The sequence below is a fragment of the Bacillus rossius genome, chromosome 3, assembly GCF_032445375.1.
Source record: "Bacillus rossius redtenbacheri isolate Brsri chromosome 3, Brsri_v3, whole genome shotgun sequence".
NCBI lineage: Eukaryota > Metazoa > Arthropoda > Insecta > Phasmatodea > Bacillidae > Bacillus > Bacillus rossius.
In genome coordinates, this window is record NC_086332.1 from 31,772,814 (window position 1) to 31,795,892 (window position 23,079).

Genomic DNA, 23,079 nt, shown 5'->3' on the forward strand with positions numbered 1-23,079 from the left:
CAGGCAGAGAAACTGGTGGGACAGTTAATGAACAGTGCACCTGAAAGGCAGGAAAGTGAATAAAATATATCTGGATGACCTGTTTGGCTCTGTAACTTGATATAACCATTACAATGCCACAAAAACATACAGATGATCACTATACAGACAGATGAACACTGTTTCACATTCTGTTTCCTCCAAAATAATGTTTTCAAGATACCAGATTAGTACGATCTCGCCTGTGTTCGTTGTATGCACACACCAAACTGTAAGAGGGGGGAGGGGGGAGATCGATGTGGCATAATGGCATGTACGACAGAGGAGCACTGACGGTTGGTGTCAAGCTAAACATAACACAAAACCCTTGAATAAAAACTAGGGTGGGGAAACATTTTTCTGAGGGCGTAAGTACACTGCAGTTGCTCTTGAGTTACAATATAAATTTAAAATTATGTTTCAAGCAGGAGACTGTTACTGCTGTAAATACTCTGTTTGTTGTCAGTGACTGCCTTAACCTTAATTTAGCGTTTTTCGCACTTGAATTGTCAATTGTTGAAATCGCGCTTTTGATTTGTGCGGAGTGTGCGAATGGTGCATTATGCCAGCGGGAATTGAATTGTTACTGGCACAGTGGAAGGTCCCCAGGCAACAACCACACTTTTTCTCTTTAAAATATGCGGTTATTATGAAGTTGTAGCCATATAATCCTGGGTTATGTCAAGGTTCGGATAATAATATCAACCCGTCTTGTTGCAAGTTATCCCCTACAAATATAAGTGTTTCATTATATATTTGGAATACTTTATTATTACTTAAAAATATATATTTTTTATTTATATAATTGGCTAAACAATTACGTAAATCAATTTCCTGGTTATTCTCAGGATACTAAACGCTCTCCATAATCAAACATTATCGTATTTTGAAAGAGAATCGATATCTCTCGTAAACGTAAACAGTTGCAGTGTTTGTTTTGATGTGAAGTTTTTGTTTACAGATTTTATTGTGTTTCTGTTATCGGGTCAAAAACATATATTCAGAGGGAATTTTTTAATTAGTTAAAGGTAATGTTCTTGCAAAAACAAAGATTGGTGGATGCCATAATTTATTATGATATTCTATTATTTTATTCACCGTGAACGCTTGCAAAGGAAAACTCATTCAGCATTTGTTATTTCTGAAACTAATTTATTGAGTAAAAACTCTCGTAATGGTGATTATAAAAAATGTCCCTTTTCCTTTCAAATAAAATCTTACGTGAGTAGTCGTCGTGTTGAGGTAGTAGTAGCGTGTTATATTATACATGGTTGCGTATGCAGCTTCCCACTTGGTGGGATATTCCGCTGTTTGTGTTTTGGTATTGGCAGTGTACTGGATTCTGATCCAGCAGTCAACTCACTTCAGTCACGCAAAACACACAAGTACTTCAATAGCAATAATAATCTACAAAAACAACACACACTTGCTTATAGCTTGTGACGAAACCTTAAGTGTGAGACAGTGATGCTTATCCACAATGAACAAAATACTGATGTTTTTAAAATAGATTATTTATATGGCTCCAGAATTATATGTTTTCGAACGTAAACAAATACTAAAGCTATTAGGGTAGCTTGCAAAACCAATGACTTATAAAACAACAATGGATAGTTGACAGCTAACAGTGTAAATAAGGCTCTCTCTAAACAAAACACCATAGTTCAGTCCTTCAATAAAACAAGCATAAGTAGTCTGTGTCAGACAAATGCAAATTAACAACTGGAAGTTAAGTCGGACACTCACAAAAACAGTATCATCACATAACTAGTATTAACATTACAATAGTTTCTCAGGGTTCTAGTTTTTGACATTATAAATTTCGCTGGCTAGCAGTAACCCAGTGGTAGGCACAAACTCTATTCAAAGAACCACTGGGCCAAACTAGACTGATATTCGCAGTGTTGGCGAACAATAGCTTGTTTACAAAATGTCAATTGGACACATCATCGTTAGGGAAAATTAGATGGTTGCGTTTCTATTGTTTATTACCTACGATGGAATTGTTACCTGCAGCGCGCCATGGTGGAAACAGCTGCGAGCATAGGGAACACTGGTAGGACAGCCGGTGTAGCAACTTACTTACACACACACACGCACAGTCCAATAATGCAGCCCATCCTATCCTGTATTAATGTTTGGCTATAAGATGCTGCTAGGCCTACATCAAAGGTAGATGCTATTTCAAAATTTCTAAGTTCACAAAGTCCAAATTAGTGTCTAAATATACAACTGAGTGTCGCAGGTTCAGTCCGTGGAGGCATGAGGAACTCCCTGAAGAAACGGGATCTGGCGTTTATATGCCGGCGTAACGACGCCTTGCGGGAATTAGTCCATATTTGGCACCTAAGCGCCTAACGTAACAATCACGATAAACAACAATCCAAATTAATAATTATGTAGTGGTGCATATGCCACTCTAACACATGTAGTTATTACTGATGTATTCTAAAAAGTTTAATAAAAATGCACTTAATAATTAATATGAAAATACTTCCTGCGGCTTTCTGATTACAGGTGTGTAACCCCACTTCAGTTATTTGAAAATTGTTCCATGGAGTACTGTGTTGGTAGGATTCTCTCAAAATGTAAACAATGAAACAATGGAGCATAGTTTATAATATATATGTTTTTAAAGTTTATATTTATTATATTTATATTCATGTGGGTCGTGTATCACCACACATTGATTTTTTATTGTTACAGCGTATCCAAGTTTATCCTGTTATCCTGATAGCATGATCCTGTATATATTGACACTGTTTTGCATGATGCTTGCTGTTATAATTTAATATGTGGAAATATTCTGGCCAAACAAAAACAAATTATTACAATACAAACAAACTATGTCAGGTCTTGTGGGAAGTTTCTTTCCTATTCAACGTACGATCATAAACAATTTAAAAAAATTATTTTTGTTATGTTCAAGCTTTTTCGATGTACTAAATTAACACAAAATCAAGTTCGTACATTTTAACTATGGAACTTACTTTGCATTAATTATTATTATGGGTGCATGGTTGGGAATATTTTTAGTGTTAAGTCCTAGAAGCTTGGAGCACCAGTAGCTACTCTGGCGTAGTCTTAGATCCCGATTCCATAACAATATCAATGATATCACCAAGATGGTGTTGCTTGCGTCATTACCACCCCAAACTTCTTACGGGACAAGCACAGAAATATTGGGGTTTTGGGCGGGGAACTATAAAAACTATTTCTTTTTTGGAATATTATACTATTTTGGAATTGTAAACTAGACTATAATCCCCCTGCTCTAGTCTATTTTGTGATACTGATATTACATTATCAAAGAAATTATGTCTGTAGACACATATTATGGCGGTATCATGAAATTATAACATTGTGCCCTGTTTATAATAAAACTTCATGATACTGAAAAATAAAAGTTGTGTGAAAAGTAGTTAACCCTAGAAAGCTAAACTATCGTAGATTTCACGAGCATGTTTTGTTTACATGTACCTTGCACCCCTTAATTGGCGTAAATGGACTCGTCCGTCCAGTTCCGTGCCTCACTTGACCGACCTCATTAGTTAGCGTTCGTCTCGCTTCGCTGCCTGTTGTCAGTTCAGTGCGGCTGACAATCACTTGTACATTTTACGATAGTTTAGTTTTTACGTTTGGATTTTATAATTTACTCATTTTGCTTAGTGATTTATTATCAACTGAAAAGTGATAATACTGTGTTCTAAATACGGGCGTTAGTAATAACTATGTTATTAAAATGAGTAAAAAGTGCACTGACAAAGACATTTTTAAACATCTTCAAGATAAAGATAGTGATGACTCTGACTGCGTTGCTGGTTCAGATAATGAAGTCGATCATGTGGAATATGACAACGTTATAAGTACAGATGATTCCGATGCAGACCCACATTATCGCCCTGATTCAGAGCAAGATCTGTCAAGTTCGGAAGAAGAACTGTCACCGCCAGTGAGGAAAAAAAAGACTTGTCAAGTAAATCCCATTGTGTCTCACCGACTTGCAGCAAGGCAAACAGCTTCTGGTAGTGAATCTACCCCGAAACCTTCAGGGCATAATGCATCATCGCAACCATCCACTAGTGGCACAACTACCCTGCAACCTTCAAGAGATTCTACAGCATCACAACCATCCACCAGTGGCACAACTACCCCGCAACATGCTGATGCTACACCCGGACCTACAGGTGATCCACATTTAGTGGTTTTCAATAAAACTAACCTGAGGGGTAAAAATGGACACAGTTGGACTAACAAGCTAACAGCTGTTCACAATATAGCCTCGGTAGCGAGGAATGTCATTCATATTTCACCCAGATGCATTGGTATTGCTAAAGATAAAATAATACCTGTGGAAGTTTTCAGGCTTTTTTTCACTGATGAAACTAAAAATCAATTTGTTTATTCCACAAACATGAAAATTCAGGAAAAGAGTGCTAACTATACTGCACAAACTAAAACTGTTGGAGCAATGAACAATAGTGAGTTCGATGCTCTATTAGAGTTACTAATTCTTTCAGCAGCCCAAAAGGACAATAATTTACCGTCAAACGAGATGTTCAACCCAGAAATCAGTGGTGAGAGATACCATGCAACCATGAGTTGTTAACGATTTGATTTTTTGTTAGAGTGCTTGCGGTTTGATGATTCTGCAACTCGAGCCGATAGGATAAAAACTGACAGTTTTGCTCTGTTAGGAGTTTGGGACTTATTTGTTGCTGCGTGCCGAAGTTCTTACAAGCCTAGTTCTTTCTTGACTATTGACGAACAGTTACTTGCATTTTGTGGGCGATGTAGTTTCAGAATGTACATTCCGAACAAACCAGATAAATATTGGCTGAAGATAGTTGTTATGTGTGATACTGCCACAAAATATATGGTTGATGCCCTTCCTTACACAGGTAAAACTTTAGACACAGAAGGTTTGCCTTAAGCTGAGTTTTTTGTGAAAAAGCTGTCAACAACTTGTTTTGGATCCAATCGCAACATAACAGTTGACAACTGGTTCACATCTGTTCCACTAGCAACCTCACTTTTAGGAAACCCATACAAACTTACGCTTGTAGGTACACTAAAAAGAGACAAGTGAGAAATTCCACCTGAAATGAAAGACCCTAAGGGCAGAGCCATAGGGACAAGTATGTTTTGTTTCGATGGCCCAAAAACCTTGGTTTCTTACAAAGTAAAAAATTCCAAAACTGTTTTGTTACTATCTACTTGCCACGAAAAGCCTGTCATCGATAAAGTCTCCAAAAAAACTCAAATCATCGAGACCTACAGTGCCACTAAAGGAGCAGTTGACTCCTTGAACTAGATGTGTCATCAAATGTCCTGTAGCCGCAAGACCAGACGATGGCCTTTGTGCGTGTTCTATGGCATGATGAACATTATCCTAGTAAATGCATATGTTGTTTACATTACTAATGTTGTGAAAAGAAGGAAATTTGCTATGCAAATCCACCACAGCCTTGTAGAGCCATGGCTTCAACAGCGATTACTGTACCCAACTTTGACCTGCAAACTCCGGCAATCAATTGCAGATATCCTGAAAATTCCAGTCCCAGGAAGGGCCCATGACCTCCCTCAAAACCTTCCACGAACAATTTGCGGAATTTGCCCATCCGTCAAGAGGAGGATGACGTCGATCTACTGCTGCTACTGCAGGAAACCAATCTGCGCAGAGCATCGCGGAAAGTGTTGTGTCAACTGTGTTGAGGGCTTGTAAAATTGCAAATCTGACAGAAACATGTTTTGAATGATGTATTTTAACACAATGTTTTCAATAAAGTCTGTACTTGTATTCAAAACTATTTTGTTATAATTTTTTTTACCATTCATAGATTTTACAATAGTTTAGCTTTAATGTAACTTTTGATCAGTTTAGCTTTCTAGGGTTAATCATGTTGAATATGATGTTGGTATCACATATTAGACTAGACCAGGTGGGATTGTATTCTATTTCATAATATCAATAAAATAGTACTCCTTATACCATGATAGGCCTACTTACAAAACTCAAAGTTATCATTATTTTTTTTCCTCCACAGTGTGGTTTTGGCTTACACTGTTGCCAATATTACATATTATATTTTCCTGTGTTCCGCAATTCAATTTGTTATCATTGGCATTTAAACTTCCATGATGTTATACATTTCCCCTAATTTATTTCCAACCAATAGGAATTCGGTATCGTAAAATGAACTTGACTCGGGTACTCTGGTCTCATATATGTGAGATACTTTTGCCTCTATGCTCATATTCTTAATCTTGCTTGCAATATTTCTTATCAGCAATCACTTTTAAAGGAACATCTTGGAGCTGAATCAAACCCTAACATTTTTCCAGTAGGAAACGTGGCATTTGTTGCCATAGCTGGTGGATTTTCTCTGAGCATTATTGTTTCCCCCCACCCATTTATTCCGCCAATGTTTATTCTCAATTCATCACCTTTCTTCATCTCTAATGACCTCATTGTCAACACAAAGTTAAAAAAACAATTTCGTTATTCATCCATTCAGAGGGAACTTTAGGTAATGACCATAGCATTTAATGATAATTAGATAAGTATTTATATGAATTAAACCCCCTTAGTATCACTTTGAGTATTATTTACATATTTTTATGCCTAAAAACTAGTCTTGTAGCTAATTACCAAATTTAACAATTTTGACTTCATTTATTACATATTAAATTATAACAAGAATTTTATAATGAAGTTCTGTGTACTGTTGTTGAGTTAGGCATGCAGTCACCTTATGAAGGAAATTAAAAAATAAATAAAATCAATACAAAATGTTTGTAGTTGAGAGGTTCAGTTTTACTATAAAAAAAAGAAGTTAGAAGCATTGTAGCATGCTGTGAATATCTTTGCGACCCTTCTTCCAGAGTTCTCCCTAGATAAACATCATGCACAGAGTTTGATCGGTTTAAGTGACAGTACGTTTTGACCTCTTCTTCTTTTATCATGTTTAACACTGCCTTGAACAAAAAAGTAAAAGTTATCTGCTGAAATAACCACAAATGACACTTATTGTCTAAGTGGAGAAAATTCTTTTTGTAATTATGTATTAAAATTAGACTGCTGACACTGTATTATAACTTTAATTATTAACATGTTATTTGGATCTGTTCAAATACTATTGTTTATGTATGGCAGTATGAAAGATATTTGTGTGTTTCTTTAAATGTTCCTTAATGTTTTATAAAATAAGTGATGTTACCAAATATTGTAGTAGAACAATATAGGAAAGTCGTTCGAAAAAATGGGATTCACATTACGTAGCACATTTTAGCGGCAGCACCTGATCCTACCACGTTAGCGCATTTGCGATAAGGGTATTATGGCAATTTTGAGTGTACTTTTTTCCCCAGTTTCATGCCAGTTGTAATTATTTATTATTGCTGGAAAAGCTCATGCAATGTTTGCTTGCAAAAATTACAATGTTGCTAACTGCTCGAAGTCATTTTTCAAGTTGGTGCCGAAGTTTTCTCTGTGTGGTGGCAATAACCTATTTTGTATTCTCTTTCATATCTAGCGTACCAGTGTGCCAAATAAATTTCTGTGATAACAAAAATATTTTGGAATAAATTTTATATACTTTAATAGTCACATAAAGAAATATTATCAACTTTAAAAATACATTATAATTTTGGGATTACAGCATTGATAACCTAATATTATACTGTTATTTTAAATTGTTATATTTAGCATTGTGTTATTATGCGTGATATGGGATCAAATCTGAGTTCATTACAATTTTTTTTTTTTTTTAACATTTTCTTAAATAACTCATAATTGCATTTTGACACCATATTTAAAGAAAATGATATTATTACTTGTTATTTGTTTAAGAAAGTGTTATAGTAACTTTAAATACACAGATCAGTCCATTGAATTGGTTATTTTACACTAGGTAGGCATATAACATTAATTTTTTTCTACAATAAAAATAAATTGTATAATATTAAAAATTATATTCAAAATAATTGATTGGGTGTACATGAATATGTTTTATGTTTGTTTGCATTTTTTTATGCAAATTTAAAGTTTTATTCTGAGCTTGATGAAATTTTGCACTCTTGACATTCAAAACAAGAGGAATGTCACTGTCTACAGAAGATTCCTAAAAAAACCACCCCCATTACCCTTTCCCACACCTTAAAGCATAATTTTAGTACTTCTTGGTGAAATGTTTTTCAACTGACATGTAAAATAAGAGGAATATTACTGGTTAAAACTAAATGTGAAAGAAAATTTATATATGTCTACAACGTTTACAGAAACAAATCTGAATTAAATTACTGCATATGAAGTATACAGTTTTTAAAAGCATTTTTGTTAATATTAAATACTAATTTTCAAGAGTAGGCACTCTTCTAAAAAATTTAAATAATATGTTGAAAATTGTATGTTTGAGTTCCTCTCATTCTATTTGATGACTGCTAAACAGCATTGTGATATTTTAAGTAGTACATATAACAATAGTTCACTATTTTGAAAAATTGATGCAATTAGGTTAGCTACATTTCAAATGCTGTATAATGATGTAAATGTTTGATAAGTATAAGTTAGCGACATTAAAATCACTTAATAATGTTTCCCGGGATGTTAGTACTCAAAAATACCTTAAAGTTAAGTATGTTTCTTTGTTAAATTTGTATTATCTGTTTCATGTTCAAAGTTAGGTTATTTTTCATGATCGTTAAATCAATATATTTTTGTAGATTACGAAAACTTGTTTTGATTATGAATACACTGTTTTCATACAAATATATGGAGCGAAAATTCATTATTCTACAACAACAATATTTCAAAAGATGAGAGAAAATGTGTGTCAAGATCGCCTATTGTAATACAAGGAAATTTGAATTTCGCGGGAATATTTCAGGCTAAGCCGCTAGAATTGTTGTAGTGGGGTGTTGCCAGCATTCGCCATGTTAAAAGGCCTGAGTTTCCTGTATTGTCCTACTACACTATTTGATGTTACTTACTGTGTAACTTTTTTTTTTCAGTATTAAAAATGAACAAGGACAAGCCAGTATCAGAAGCCAAATATGATCCTGGTAAGGTGTAAATTGTTGTATTATTATTTTTAATTACTTATTGTACATGCTATAACAGTGTTTCACACATTCTGGAATATCAGAGAAAAGTCAGGGAAGCTAGAATTGGTCAGGGAAAACAAGGAAATTTGCTTCAAATTTAGGAAAAGTTACACTACTCTATAGTCATTGTAATTTAAGTTTAAATGTCATGCTTTAGTCTGTCATCGTAGAATAAGAAGGGAGATATAGAAATGTGACTCTTACAGTGGAAACTGAAACCATGTTATGTGCTATGTATGTGATGCTATCTTTTGAGTGGACTCATAACTATTTCCAAAAGAAAAAACCTCGACAGGATGTTCAAATTCAAAGTGTTAGATTTATTATGTTAATTTAACCACCTGATAAATAATTGCATGATAACTGAAATTTAAACTGAGCAAGAAACACTTAATACTGTTTGTGATAGACAAAAAATGTTCTATATAACTTTCTGTTATGCCACACCACAAAACATGTGACTACTAAAATAAAGTTAATTAATTCTAACTGGTTTGTTTTTCTGATAATAGCTTACTTCTCACGATCAATGTAGCTATGTTAGGTAGTAATATCTTACGAAAGCTACTATCTAGCAGGTGGGCCCTAAACTACTTCAAAAAACTAGGTTTCAGTCTCTGCAATTAGTGTTTCTCCCCCATGTTTGTCATCACCTAAACTTTGAAAAAATATATATATTTTTTTTAAGATGGTGTTTCAGTGCATAGTCATGCACACAATAAAATGGTATATTAATGGTTCTGTTTTTGTTTTTTTAATATAGAAAGTGTATAGATAATTATGCCTAGTGTAGTGATGGTGGAAGCCAGATTTTCTTTATTTTTTATTTTTTTTGCAAGAAATTGCAAAAAAAATATAAAGTCGTGTGTTGAATTAGTCAGGGGTGTGTTAGGAAATTGTCTGAAGTGGCAGTGGAGGTGGAGTGGAGTAAAAAGCCATTTTATTCCCCTGTAGAAATTGGGGAGACTATGTGGCAAGCTAGTGTATGCATAAACTTGGACTCTGTGACTATGTAATAAGCATACCAACCTCCTATAACTGTGATCCAGTCTTTATTTATTTGGTTGTAATTTAGGTTTTATAAATATAAATTAAGAAACTTTCTAGGAAAGCACAAATAGAGAAAAAATTATGTATAGCTCCTCAGTGACGCATAATGGCATTGTAAGTGGATTGTGAATACATATTTAGCAACATTAATTAATTCTCCAACTTGATTAATTGATTAGTCGAGCAGGAAGTAGCAAGAAACAAGCTGATCTCGACTCACGCTACTTTGGCGAAGTTCATCTTAATATCTGGATGTTAAGCAGGGAGTTAAGAATGCTACCTTGAGAAATGAAGTCTTTTTGAAGCTCGAGACAACTGATGGATGTTACAGCCGGTTGGTGGGGGTGAGGTTTCTGGGGCGTACACTCCCATTCAACGAAATCAGTTAGTTCTATCAATACGCTGCTCCATTTTAGTTTCATTCTGGATTTGTTTCAAGAATGAGATACTATCTCAGATGTAATTTTAAGATTTATTCCTCTATTGCATTTCCTATTCATTTTATTATTTATTTAAATAAATATATATTCATTTTGTTATTGGGTTCTGAAACAAATAATCAGTTTTCTTCTTAAGTGAAACACTTTTTTTTTAACGGCATGCATGTCAGTTACTCAAATACATTTGAATGGATTACTTAAGTCCTGAGATATTCTCAAAATAAATATGGTATGGTGGATTGAAATAAATTGTATTTAAGACATAGGCTTATTTTACTCATCATAGTCGAGCGTAACCCAGTATTGACAAGTAGTATCATGAAAATAAACAATAAACTTCTTAAAATCTACATGGCCAAAATTAGATTCTGTTGGCTTAGTGGTTAGAGTTTCTGACAGGTGAGCTGATAGTACTGGATTGGATTCCTAGCTGGATCAGGGATTTTGGTTTTTTCTGATTTTCCTTCCCGGTTCCATCATACTGTAAATGCCAATGAAAAACCATCGCAGTATCAATCTGTCATCTCCAGATGTCACAGCTTCCAAGCTGTGGCGTTTACTGGGGTCACTTCACTCGGAAATCAGCATCAGAACTGATGGTCAACATTAATAATTACCAGCATATATTAAAAATGAGTGATTTTTTATTCAGTACCTGTAAAATTGGGATACATAAAACTGAATTGCATATTCTCATATTCTTCGTATCAGTTAAATGTTAGGATTACCACATGAAGTTTCAATGTTGCATGCTGTTTGACTGTAATGATAGTTGATAGTGCTATTGTAACCAACTTGTGTGGTTTTTTGCAGGTGTTAATCAAGATGATCTTATTATCCAGCAGCAAAGAGAAATTGAGAAGGAAGTGAGTGCCAATAATTTTTGCATTGCTGAAATTATTTGTTGCCTTTGTGCTGTGCTTTGGTACTAGTTTATTCTTACAACCCTGTTGTACATACACATAGATATGGTAGTTCGCCACAAGTTATCTTGTTCGGTAACAAATTTAGTGAAGTCACAAGCTTTGTCTGACAGATTGTTTTCTGGAAGTGACCTGGTGACCTGTACAAACCTGAAGGGAACATAATTTTGCCACTTTGCAATAATGAGGTTTGTATTGACCATACTATTACAAATTTTAATCACAATTTTTATATAATTCCTAAATCAAATTCAAATAAAGTTAAAAATATTTTTCTCATTTAGTAAATATACTTATAACACACCTAAAAAAAATAAAAAAAAAAATAAAAAAAATATGCTTCATGGAAACTAGTACACAATTTTATACAGCACCAAAAATACTTTTTTTTTTGGAATTGTTAAATACAATGTTAGAAAGGCTATACCTATGGCTATAGCTCAAAAAAACGTTTTTGAACTGTACTATTTTTTAAAGGATTTAAGACATAAGAGTAATCAAAAGGTTTAAAAACTACGTACAAAAAGACATAATATTTAGAAAGAATATGTCATTCCTAAGCTTTTTTTTTTCCCCCAGTCTACACAGAACCAAAGCAATGGCATTTATATTATTTTATTTGAAACTTCACATTGTTTTGTTTACATTTTTCTGGGATATTTGTACTACTCATCCTTTACTACATGTAATTGTTTACCCTTGATTCAAAAACATTACATAATAAACATATTTTTTTATTTAATTTTTAACACTATACTGTTATGTCATATCTAGGCACTGTGCTTTTTATTAACAGTGTTTTTATCAATGAGGTTTCACTTGTAGTTATGCTTGTGGTGTCACGTTCTCAGCTGAGCATCACAACATTCATCCTTGCTTCCCCATTCAAGCAGTCCACACCAAAAGGTTGTTTTGCCAAGGTTTCTAATTGCCTTCTGCATGTGGAGATGAAAAGATGGCAAAACTCTCAACATTTGTTTTTCCAATTTTTTTCAAAAATGCCTTCTTTTCTCATCCCATTTCACAGGAGTACAAATGGAGATTCTGGTTTAGACATTTCTTCAAATATGTATCTCACCTTACAATTATTTTATCAGGCTTCCTTTAACTACAATACATATTTATATAATTTACTATTGTTAGGAACACGATTTTATGGTTTTATTTTTAGGACAATTTCGTTATTAAAACAGATTTCAGTTTTTATTTTTTTTATTTTTATATGTTGTCTTTATTCATTAAAACAAAGTGTATTATTCAACAAATATGAAAGTAAAATATTTCTTAATACTTATTTCACTAAAATGTCTCATTTTGTATGACACATAATTTACATCATTAGTATTAAGCATGTTTAAAACAGAACTAATCAGAAAAATAAAACAGCAAATTTTTGTGTGTTTGAAACATGTGCCATCATTAATGTAAAAATGTGTTACTAATGTGAGAGATGCTAGATCAAACAATATAATAAGTTTTTTCCAATCCATTTAGGTAATACATTCTGGCACAAATTCATGTTAAATTACATTTAATGAATCCATTGTGATTATATATATATTGATGTACCTCGGCCTGCGGTTCCTAAGTCCCTGTTGTGAATTGTCCTGAGACTCGCCCTGATTTGCCCGCGTAGCTCCAGTCGGAGAGAAAGTGGAGTTCAGGCCAACGTGGCCGGGACCGTGAAACATGGGACCAGGAGGGAGATTGGCATAGGTAGAAGGTTGCATGGAGAAGACGTTGCTGTCCTTTTTCACGAGCTCCTTTATTCCGCCCAAGCCCTATCGCAGCCTGGCCGACGCGTTGCGGGACGAGCGTCCTCCCTCGCCGCGACCCGGACTCCCGGAAATACACTGTTAACAACCGGAACATGACTCTATGTGACTGCGTAGGCAGTCCCGTGACGAAACGTACTGGTTACGAAAGTTAAGACGTACAAAGTAACGCATACGTGGCCTGATACGACTGCAGAGGCAGTTCCGTGACGAAACGTACTGGTTATGAAAGTTCAGCGGTGCAAAACTAATTCTGACGCGGCTTGACACGACTGCGGAGGCAGTCCCGTGGCGAACTATGCTGGTAGCGAAAGCGATTCCGTACGGCGCACGTCTCGAGCGGAGCGGAGCGAGCACACGTATGCTCGGCCCCGAGTCTGGCTAGCCACTACCTCCTCCGCCCGTCCACGCACCGGAGCTCGCGGGCCGCGGAGGAGGGGAAGGGGAATTAGGCCGGCGTGGGAGAGACTCGACTCGCGGCGGGCCAGGTTGCGGTTTACATTTTACTAAGCATAGCACTTGAAAGAAATTACATAATTATTTAAGAAAAACGACGTTATAAGTAATTGAGGGTTAAATGACAAAACGTAAACACAAGTTAATTATTTAAAAATTAAATGGCATGATAAGTATTTGTACAAACGTAGACACAAGTTATGAATTAAGAGTTCTGTTATGTTACAAATTATATAAAACGTTGATGCTCGTGATTATTTACAAACGTACATGATGACACTATAATTACAAGGAAAGTATAAATATTTACAAACACATTATTGTCTGCGGACGTGCCAGGGCGCATGCGGGTGCGTCCCTGATCGTATACACTTCACTGACGGTGCACTAGGGGAACATACCTCCCTTAGGCCCACGTAGGTGGAGAGGTACGGCCTGTACGTCTAGGAGGGCACGACGACTGTCGTCAATATATATACACGCACACACGCACACACACACACATATATATGTGTGTATATACACATTTATTTTGTAATCAGAGTTCAAGTTTTGTCAAAATGTTAATTGATTTGATGATTTTAATTACATTTAGGTGTTATAAGTTGTATTGGCATCCTCTGCTGTGTTATTTCATTTTTTTTTTTGCAATTCACATATAATGTTGTCTCAAACTATGGACTAATATCTAACTGTCATGTCCTGTATTGGATCCTTTTTCTTCTGATCACAACTTACATAGGCTAAGTTATGTTTTTCTTAGTAAGGAAACTGGGAACACATTATTTACTGAACAAGAGGGACTAGCCTATCACACCTACCTCCTCCAATTTTCCTTCCGTAGTCTCTGGATGTTGCTCTGGTCAAACTTGTAATTGATGAGTAAAAAAGGAATTTTTCTAATGCACTTATTGACAGAGGATATATTTTTTGGTTTTGTAATTTGTTTTATTCCTTGAAAAGTAGCTGGTTCCTTGGCATTACATTGTATCAGAATAATCAATATTTCTGCAAAAGCCAAAAATAGTACGTACATAGCAAATTTGCAGTGAGTACAATAAGTGTTGTCTCCTAAAATCAAGATAAAGCTTACCTCCCAAATAATCTGGGGACTGATGGCCAACCTTTAAATTGTAAGGGCTAGTTATAAAAATTACAAAATCTAGCGGGATGGTTTTTATCTTATGTCGTATTAACAATGAGCCCATATTTTTTGTGATTTTATGCCATTTTGGTTTGTTATAGAACGTAAGTATACAACCAACAAAAAATATGCCCATAGTTTTGCAGGAAAAAAGAGGGTTAGCCACAGTGACTTATGGTAAGCTCACCAGACAAAAAATTAGTCACCCCTGGAGAAATCATTACAAGCATCATTTAATACCATGTACCTCTGGACTTGATAACCGCCTGGATTTGGTTAGGAAGTGATCCACAAGGTTGTGCAGGTACGTTGCATCCAGGTTAAGCTACTCTCTGAGGATTTTACCGTGCAATTCCACCAAATTGCAGGCTGCTGATTTCGGCATTTTACCTGCTGTTCAAACATTTCCCACAAATGGGGTTCAAGTCAGGTGATTTTGCAGGCCAATCAACATGTAATAGGGTGGGGGAGTCACATATGCGTCCAGCCCAATGAACTCTGCTGTTGTCATCTTGAAAAATTATGGTATACTCATCATGCAGATGCTGACTGAAAGGCAACACCTGATCATCCAGAATGTTAAAATAAACATGCTGGTTCATGTTAGTGGTTACCGCTGTGAGCAGGCTCAATCCATGATACAAACAAACACCCCCAAAACATCACAGACCCACCTCTGGCTTGAACCTGACTTTGCACACGTCCAGGATAAAATGCTTAATTTGGCCTTTGGTGCACTCTATGACGTGGGTCTTTGGAATACAGGCAAAAATATGATTCTTCAGACCACATTATGTTCCGCCAGTCATCTACTGTCCACATTCGATGATTTATAGCCCATTGAAGACGTGCAGCTTTATGTGCCTGTGTGAGCAATGGCCTCTTGTGAGGTGACTGACTCTAAATGTTCATTGCATGCCGTTCCCATCCCAGTGTTCTCTCGCTAATAGGTTGGGATGGAACTTCGTTCACTGACTGCAGAAATTCCTGTCGGTTTGGAAACAATATTGATTCACAATCCATGAAACGTGTCTCGAGTCCCTCTCAGTCAGTATCTTTTTCCGACCACAATTCTGACGTGTTTCATGGTTACGTGTAGTACACCACTGCTTGTAGACTTGTTGAACAGTTCGCTGCAAAACACCAACTAATCCAGCAACTTCACATACCGTATGGCCATGGGCATGGCCAAACACGATTGCCCCTTTTTGCCACACTGTCACATCCTTACATCTTCCTATGTTGACGTACACTGTCTGCTTGAAATATCACTGTCTCACTGATTACTACTGCCTTATGCTCACTTAGAGGCAGTGCACATGCGGTTGTGCATGGAATTCGTTCGCTGCACCATGTGTACAGGCTTAACGATCCATCATTGCGTGCGCACTAGGATGACTAATTTTTTGTCCGGTGAGCTTAACACTTTTAATTGTACTTTGGCTGTGATAGTTTAGCTAAACAATTGAAAAATGCCCCACCCATCAAAATGATTCATGCAGTTTTTGAGCTATAAGTAAAAACATTTTTTTATATATATATATATATATATATATATATATATATATATATATATATATATATATATATACACACACACACACACACACACACACACACACACACACACACACAAATATATATATCCCAAAAAAAATTCTTTTTCAATTTAATTAATATACATATACCTTTATAACTTTGAATTGTTTCATATATACATTGATTAATTATGTGTTAATTTTTAAATTTCCTTATAAATAAACGCTCAAACCTTATAGTTTGCCATAGCTGCAAATTCTATTAAATATTAAGATGTAATACAGTTCTGACTTTACTTCCCTTCTGAAGTCCGGTACAGTACCTAAAACTCAAAATGCCCTTGTGACATTACCTTGGCAAACCAATGTAAGATATAGATGCTCAATTTTATTTTCAACAAAAGTTTTAAAATATCTGTATGGTTCTTATTTGACAAGTACCAGGTATCATATATTTTTTTCATTCCAGGTGGTTTTTTTCTGGAATATCCTAGAATTATTTTAGAAATATTCTGTAGGATAAATTTTGAACAGTTACTATATTTGATATAACTGAATTGTAATTTACAGTTAGGTAAGTTTATAAAGTGAATATGTTTTATCTTAAGTTCATTTTACCAGTACACAACTGAGTTGCTGAGTTGTGTTATGTTAAAATATTTTGTGTTTCAGATTTCAGAGTCGACAGAACTGATTGGAATGTTGGAGCCTGTTGTATCATTATTAGAAGAATACTCAGATGATGATGTATACAAACAGAAAGTGAATGACCTGGTGGAAAAGTACAAAAGTATTCGTCGGACACGTCCAGATGGAAATTGTTTTTTCCGTGCATTTGCTTATGCATATTTCGAGCACCTTTTAGACAATAAGAAAGAGTACAAAAGGTACTTATGGTTTTTTTAATTTCTTACATTTTGTGTGTACATATAGTTCCTTACAAATGCTCTGGTAAAATTTAATTTTTTTTATCATGTTTTTTTCTCTCTCTAGTTTAGTTAGTTTAGCTTGTGACACTAGATAGCTTTTAATGTTCAGATTCTTCTTACCACACATTCAATAAGACAACTGCAGTTGAATGTGCTCTTTCATAAGTGGGTGGTTTGAATGTTGGGTGGTCATTAGTAGAGCCTTCCACCTCGGCATCCCTGGAGGTGCTCTTCCGGCTTGCAGCAGCTGAAGCTTCTTTAATCATCCACCTGCACTCCTCAGTTACAGCTTCTACATGTGTTCGGTTGCCTCTTCGAGCTGAATTAGCTGTTGCTCCTGTCTGGCAGTAGCTGTTCTTGTTGTGTGAGAATCTGCTCGAAACTCTCTACTTTTCCTTCAAACTGATTACTGATTTTCATCAATCTTCTTCATTTGTGTCTTTTTGATCAGCCACTAGTTCACTCTGTATGCCTTCTTGGGCCGCCACTAGATCATTGCAGGAATCTTCTGCCTTTTTTTTATTTCTTCTTGGCCCTTCCTCATTTTGTAATTTTTGCTCTTCATGCCATTCTTCACCTCTTCTTGGCTGTTCCTTATTTAGGCCGAGAAAGCTATTATGTTTTTAAGTTCATCAGCAGCCATCTTCCTTGTCCACATGCATTATAAGTCTATTAACTACACTCAAATTTAACTTAAATTTTTAAACTACTGTGCAAAACTAACACTAACTTTGTACATTTAAAACTAACTCAAAAAGCTTAATTATAAAAATTTTTACCTTTTTTTATTTAATTCATTTTTTTTTCTTTAATAATTCTAAACCTTTTAATTAGGACAATTTCACTTCTGGCACAAAATGTTATAAATGGGAAAACAGGTTGGAAAATGATAGCCCAATTAAATTTAGTTATTTATTACTCATAATTTACACCATTGAGTTATAACGATTAAGTTGTCTATCCACAAATTTATTGCTCTTTCATAAGGTCCACAGTTCATTCTCCCCACTGGAGCACCTTAGTCCTAACGCACTGCCATGCACCGACAATGCATGTAATCTGAAAACCCAATGATGACAACCCAGTCAAACCAAGACAAAAAAAGTTGATGGTTGTTTTTTACTGTACTCTTCACTAGCCTGTGAAAGTGAGAATTTTGGCCAATTTCACATTTCTTCCATTCCAGAAATGGATTACAGATTGTATTTCACCACCGACATATCTTTCAAATGACTTTTAAGGATTTCACACTTATAACACAAACCATAAACAAGTGTTTTTCTCAAAATGGTAGTTGTAAACAGAAAATTAATGACAGTTCAGTGTACTTGCTTAGAAAACTGCCATGCTTTCGCAACTATCCAAGGAAACTGTACTTACTTTCCAAACATGCCTCATAATATATTATTGTTTCAGTGTGTTTGCTTGATTATTAGGTTTCAGGAAGTTGCGCGGAAGAGCAAGGACGATTTAGTATCCCTTGGTTTTCCCCAGTTCACGGTCGAAGACTTTCACGACACTGTGAGTGCACTTTAACTGTCAAAATATTTAGATTTCTTTTTTAAACAATGCCTGGTTTTCTTATGAAAGGTAAAACACTGTCTTCTCAAATGCTGCATTTTAAGTTGGGTCTTATTCTAGTTATTTTTACTTACTTCATAGCTAAATCTGCATATTTGGTAACTAGTTTAATCAGTTTGTGTGAAACTTTAAAATTAAGATAATATTTAATTGATAACTATACATTTCTCTAGATAAATTATTAATAAGTAGGTATATATATATATATTTTAGAGTTGTTATTAATGTTTCATTTTCTATCTTTAAGGGCACATACAAGAAAAGTCTTTATGCATTAATTGTTCATAAATGGTTTCTAAGTCATTAACTGTAACCAAGTTCAATAAAATAATGGTTTAATATTTTGATCTCTGAATTGGAACACTATATTTATCCAATAGGATTAATGGCTTATGATTATAAGTTAATAGGTTAACTTAAAAAGTTTTACTCTTAAAATAGTCTTTAAACCTTTATTAATAATATACCGTGTTTTATCTCACAATGGTCGCACGCGTGTAATGGTCGCAACCATATTTTAGGCTGTCAAAATTGGGATAAAAAAAACTTCTCGCATAAATGTCACATGTTTTTGGTCCCGCTAGTAGATGCCGAGCGCTTTATGTAGGTATCTTTTCCGTATAAAACGATGTATTTTAAAGTGGAAATATAATATTTATTCAGTCATTACCACTTACTTAATAAATTAACGGAAAAATATGAAGGTGTTTGACGTGTAAATTTTCTTATAAAGACGTTTTTAAACGTTATTTCCTTTATCTGATCGTCTGCGTCGCCGCGGTGTAGGTATAATCTAAAATTTAATTTCGGTCATTACCACTTAATAAATTAACGGAAAAATACGAAGTTATTTGACATGTAAATTGTCTTATAAAGACGTTTTTAAACGTTATTTCCTTTATCTGATTGTGTTGCCGCGGCATACCGCTTATAAAAATGTAGCCAGCGCATCATTCATGTTTGGTTATGTTGCTTCCCGTATAGAGTGTGCGCACGTAGTCGAATATCGATATCTCGCAGAGTGCATACAACGTGCGCTCTCTGTCCAGTGCCGAGTTAACTACATTTGATAGCCCGCATTCTTTCTTGGCAAGTGTGTACTACGACACGTTAGTTCCCGTCAGATTCAAGTGGCTTGCGTTCGCGTTAGAGTTTTGGTTTTTCTATTTTAAGTTGAAGAAAGGTTTTAGTTTAAGGAATTATTAATATAGATTTATTTTTTGGCGTGCTCTTTTATACTCCACCTTTTTTTAAATAAACGTACTTTCCATGAACGGGTTTTGTTTTTATGAATAACTTTACCTAACAAAATTTTTTTTTCCCACAAATTCATTGCACCCCTACTTTTCAAACTAAATTTTAGGATAAAATGTGTGACGATTATACGAGAAAACACGGTATGTTATAAATCTCAGTTATAATAAATAGTAAAAACAATGTTACCTAATTTTGCTCATGTCTATCTACTAAATTTTTGAAATTTACTTTTATCCTAGAGAAATAGATGCATGTCATTTGTGATTGCTGTACTTATGAAATGATTTCTTTGGGGTGAAAGAGAAGATAAATGATGTGTGATCCTCTGTTTTGTTTGTAGTTCATGGAGGTGGTGGGGAAGGTGGGAAGTGCCCCGCAGTCCTTCTCGCAGACAGAACTGTACGAACTGTTCAATCAACAAGGCTACTCAGACTACATTGTGGTCTACCTCCGTCTCATTACGTCAGGGCAGCTTCAGCGAGAGTCTGTGTTTTACCAAAACTTTATCGAGGGTGGGCGTTCCATAGAAGACTTCCGACACCAGGTAACATGCTATGCTTTTACAAAATTAGTGGGTATTTGGTTTTTTACATTTTACGTATTCATTGAATTTTTCAGCCAAAGACAGCTGTGATTATAGACTGACATTGCACACACAAAAAAAATGTACAAAACAAACAGAAATAACATTTCAAACAAGTTGTTAGAAGCTGCCCTAAAGATATAAAAAATACAGATAAGCATTACTGTTTAAATAAATCTCTGCTATCATGTTGCATATGTGATTTAGAGCTCTTCTTCAAAAAATCATGAAAATGTAACCTGATTGAAAACGCTGATTAGTTTCATGATTGATTTTGATTGCATTTGGGTGCTTTGTGTGCTTGAATTTCAGTGTATTGACGTGCTTTTCGTGCTGTTCCAGTTTTATCGCAATTTGCCACATAATCTTGTCCCTATGCATTACATTGACACCAGATACATGTGTGTGCTTGCTTGTACAGGAAGTGGAGCCCATGTACAAGGAAAGCGACCACATCCACATCATCGCCCTGAGCACGGCTCTGGGCGTCGGCATCCGAGTGCGGTACATGGACCGGGGGGACGCGGCTGAAGTGATAGCTCACGACTTCCCAGAGGGCTGCAGTCCCTTGATACACTTGTTGTACCGCCCGGGCCACTACGACATACTCTACTTGTGAGGGCTGATTCCAGGGTGGTTGTGTGCATGGATGTGTGTGTGATTGTAATAGAGTTTATCATTTGCTTGGATTTTTTTTTTTTAAATAAAAGTGTAATAAATTGCCTGCTGTACTTTTACAGAAAAACTGTTCTTTTTATTTCTTGTATGCACATTGAATGTTGCGCCTCCCAGAGGTTCATCAATAGTTTAGTAAACCCCTTTTAACAAAATTCTTAAATTAGGTACCAAACTATTTATGCTTGTTAATCAGGGTTAATTAGTAGTATAGTAAAAACCCAGGCGGTTGAGTGGGAGGGTCAGAGAGGGCAAAATCCGCAGGGCCCGGGTACCAGAGGGACCTGGTTTAGTTTCGAGACTTTTTTTCTGATAGCACGAAAATTAAAATTACAAGTCTATTGATAAAATAATTCATTGGAAACATTGTAATGAGTCACAATCACTGTTCCTTGCACAAACATAAACACTAGAAGAAATGTTTTGATGACTGTTGCAGGTAGTTGGGTTTAAAACTCTTTTAATGATTATGATATGTATCTAACTAAAACATTTGATGATGTAATTAAAGGAAAATGTTTGAAATTAATTTTACAATTTATTCCTATGAAGACAATACAATTGTAGAGCCACCGAGATGGCGCGACCTCTCAGCCCAGCCCTCACTTAACGACCGACGAAATAAAGCACATTACCAAGCTTACAGGAAAATTCACTTAGCTGGGAACTTCCCTGAAATACTGCTTTCCTATTGGCTACACATACTATTTTTACAGCTACTATTCAGTGATTTCCCACTCAGTGGGCCTTCCCTAAATTTGTCATGTGTGTCTGTCTTTCTTTCACACCTGTCTTTATCTATCTAATACACAATTGTGGGATTCCCCAGTCCTGGCGAACAACTGTCTCTCACACAGGATGCGATAAATTATTGTCCATTTCGGTGCTGCTGTGTCACTGCATGTTTATTTTTTTCTCCACAGCACTGTCTTACATTCTAGACATGTCACAACCACACAATGTATCATATGTGTTAAATTATTATAAAGATAAACCATACATTTAAATGAAACAAAACATTGAAATTCACACTTAAATACATAATAACTTAGAACCAAATGAAAAATCAGTAAAAAAATCTAGTTATAAGGCTTTTCTCAGTAAAATAATTAAATATCACCTTTAATTACCATAATATTACTATTGATACAATATAAATACAAAACTAGATCACTGTGACCTTGACCAGCTGATCCGTTATGAATGACAAAGTTTAAAATTTATTCCTTAAAATTTCTTTTAAAAGTTGGGGAGGGCAGGGTCTTGCAATGTGACACCTTTATAAGTTATGTGACACTCATCACGTTAACAGTTTGTTGTCATGGTAACATTTACATTTTCTACTCAATATTTGAAACATGCATAATCATGCTTTATTTACTAGTGTATGTCCACGTCTGTAATGGAATCTAAGAATGAATTACTAAAGGGTTTATGATAGCTAAAATATGGTACATAATCGTATTGAAAATGTGTATGAAAATTGTCTCAGTTCTGATGCTAATACTGGTTCCAACCTTGAAGTTGAGAGTTGGGTTGTGAAACTATGCAAAACTATGCGAAAGTAAGAGAAATTATGTAAATGTTTCCAAAAGTAACAGAAAG

General features: G+C 35.1%; 1 protein-coding gene across 1 annotated transcript; it reads left to right on the forward strand.

The window, feature by feature from the left end:
• The first annotated feature begins 848 nt into the window (after positions 1-848).
• LOC134530459 (ubiquitin thioesterase otubain-like) lies at positions 849-21,544 on the forward strand. The gene is made up of 7 exons (XM_063365286.1): positions 849-1,046; positions 9,031-9,081; positions 11,427-11,479; positions 17,122-17,336; positions 18,815-18,899; positions 20,557-20,760; positions 21,221-21,544. Exons 2-7 carry the CDS (start codon positions 9,039-9,041, stop codon positions 21,416-21,418), a joined length of 798 nt encoding a protein of 265 aa, XP_063221356.1. The 5' UTR covers positions 849-1,046; positions 9,031-9,038; the 3' UTR covers positions 21,419-21,544.
• The last annotated feature ends 1,535 nt before the right edge of the window (positions 21,545-23,079 follow it).

Bases quoted from the DNA above. Each gene is read 5' to 3' on its own strand.
- LOC134530459 (XM_063365286.1), top strand. From the start codon at position 9,039: ATGAACAAGGACAAGCCAGTATCAGAAGCCAAATATGATCCTG. The intron at 11,480-17,121 runs GTGAGTGCCAAT...TTTGTGTTTCAG, and splicing joins AAAGAGAAATTGAGAAGGAA to ATTTCAGAGTCGACAGAACT. The intron at 18,900-20,556 runs GTGAGTGCACTT...TTTTGTTTGTAG, and splicing joins TCGAAGACTTTCACGACACT to TTCATGGAGGTGGTGGGGAA.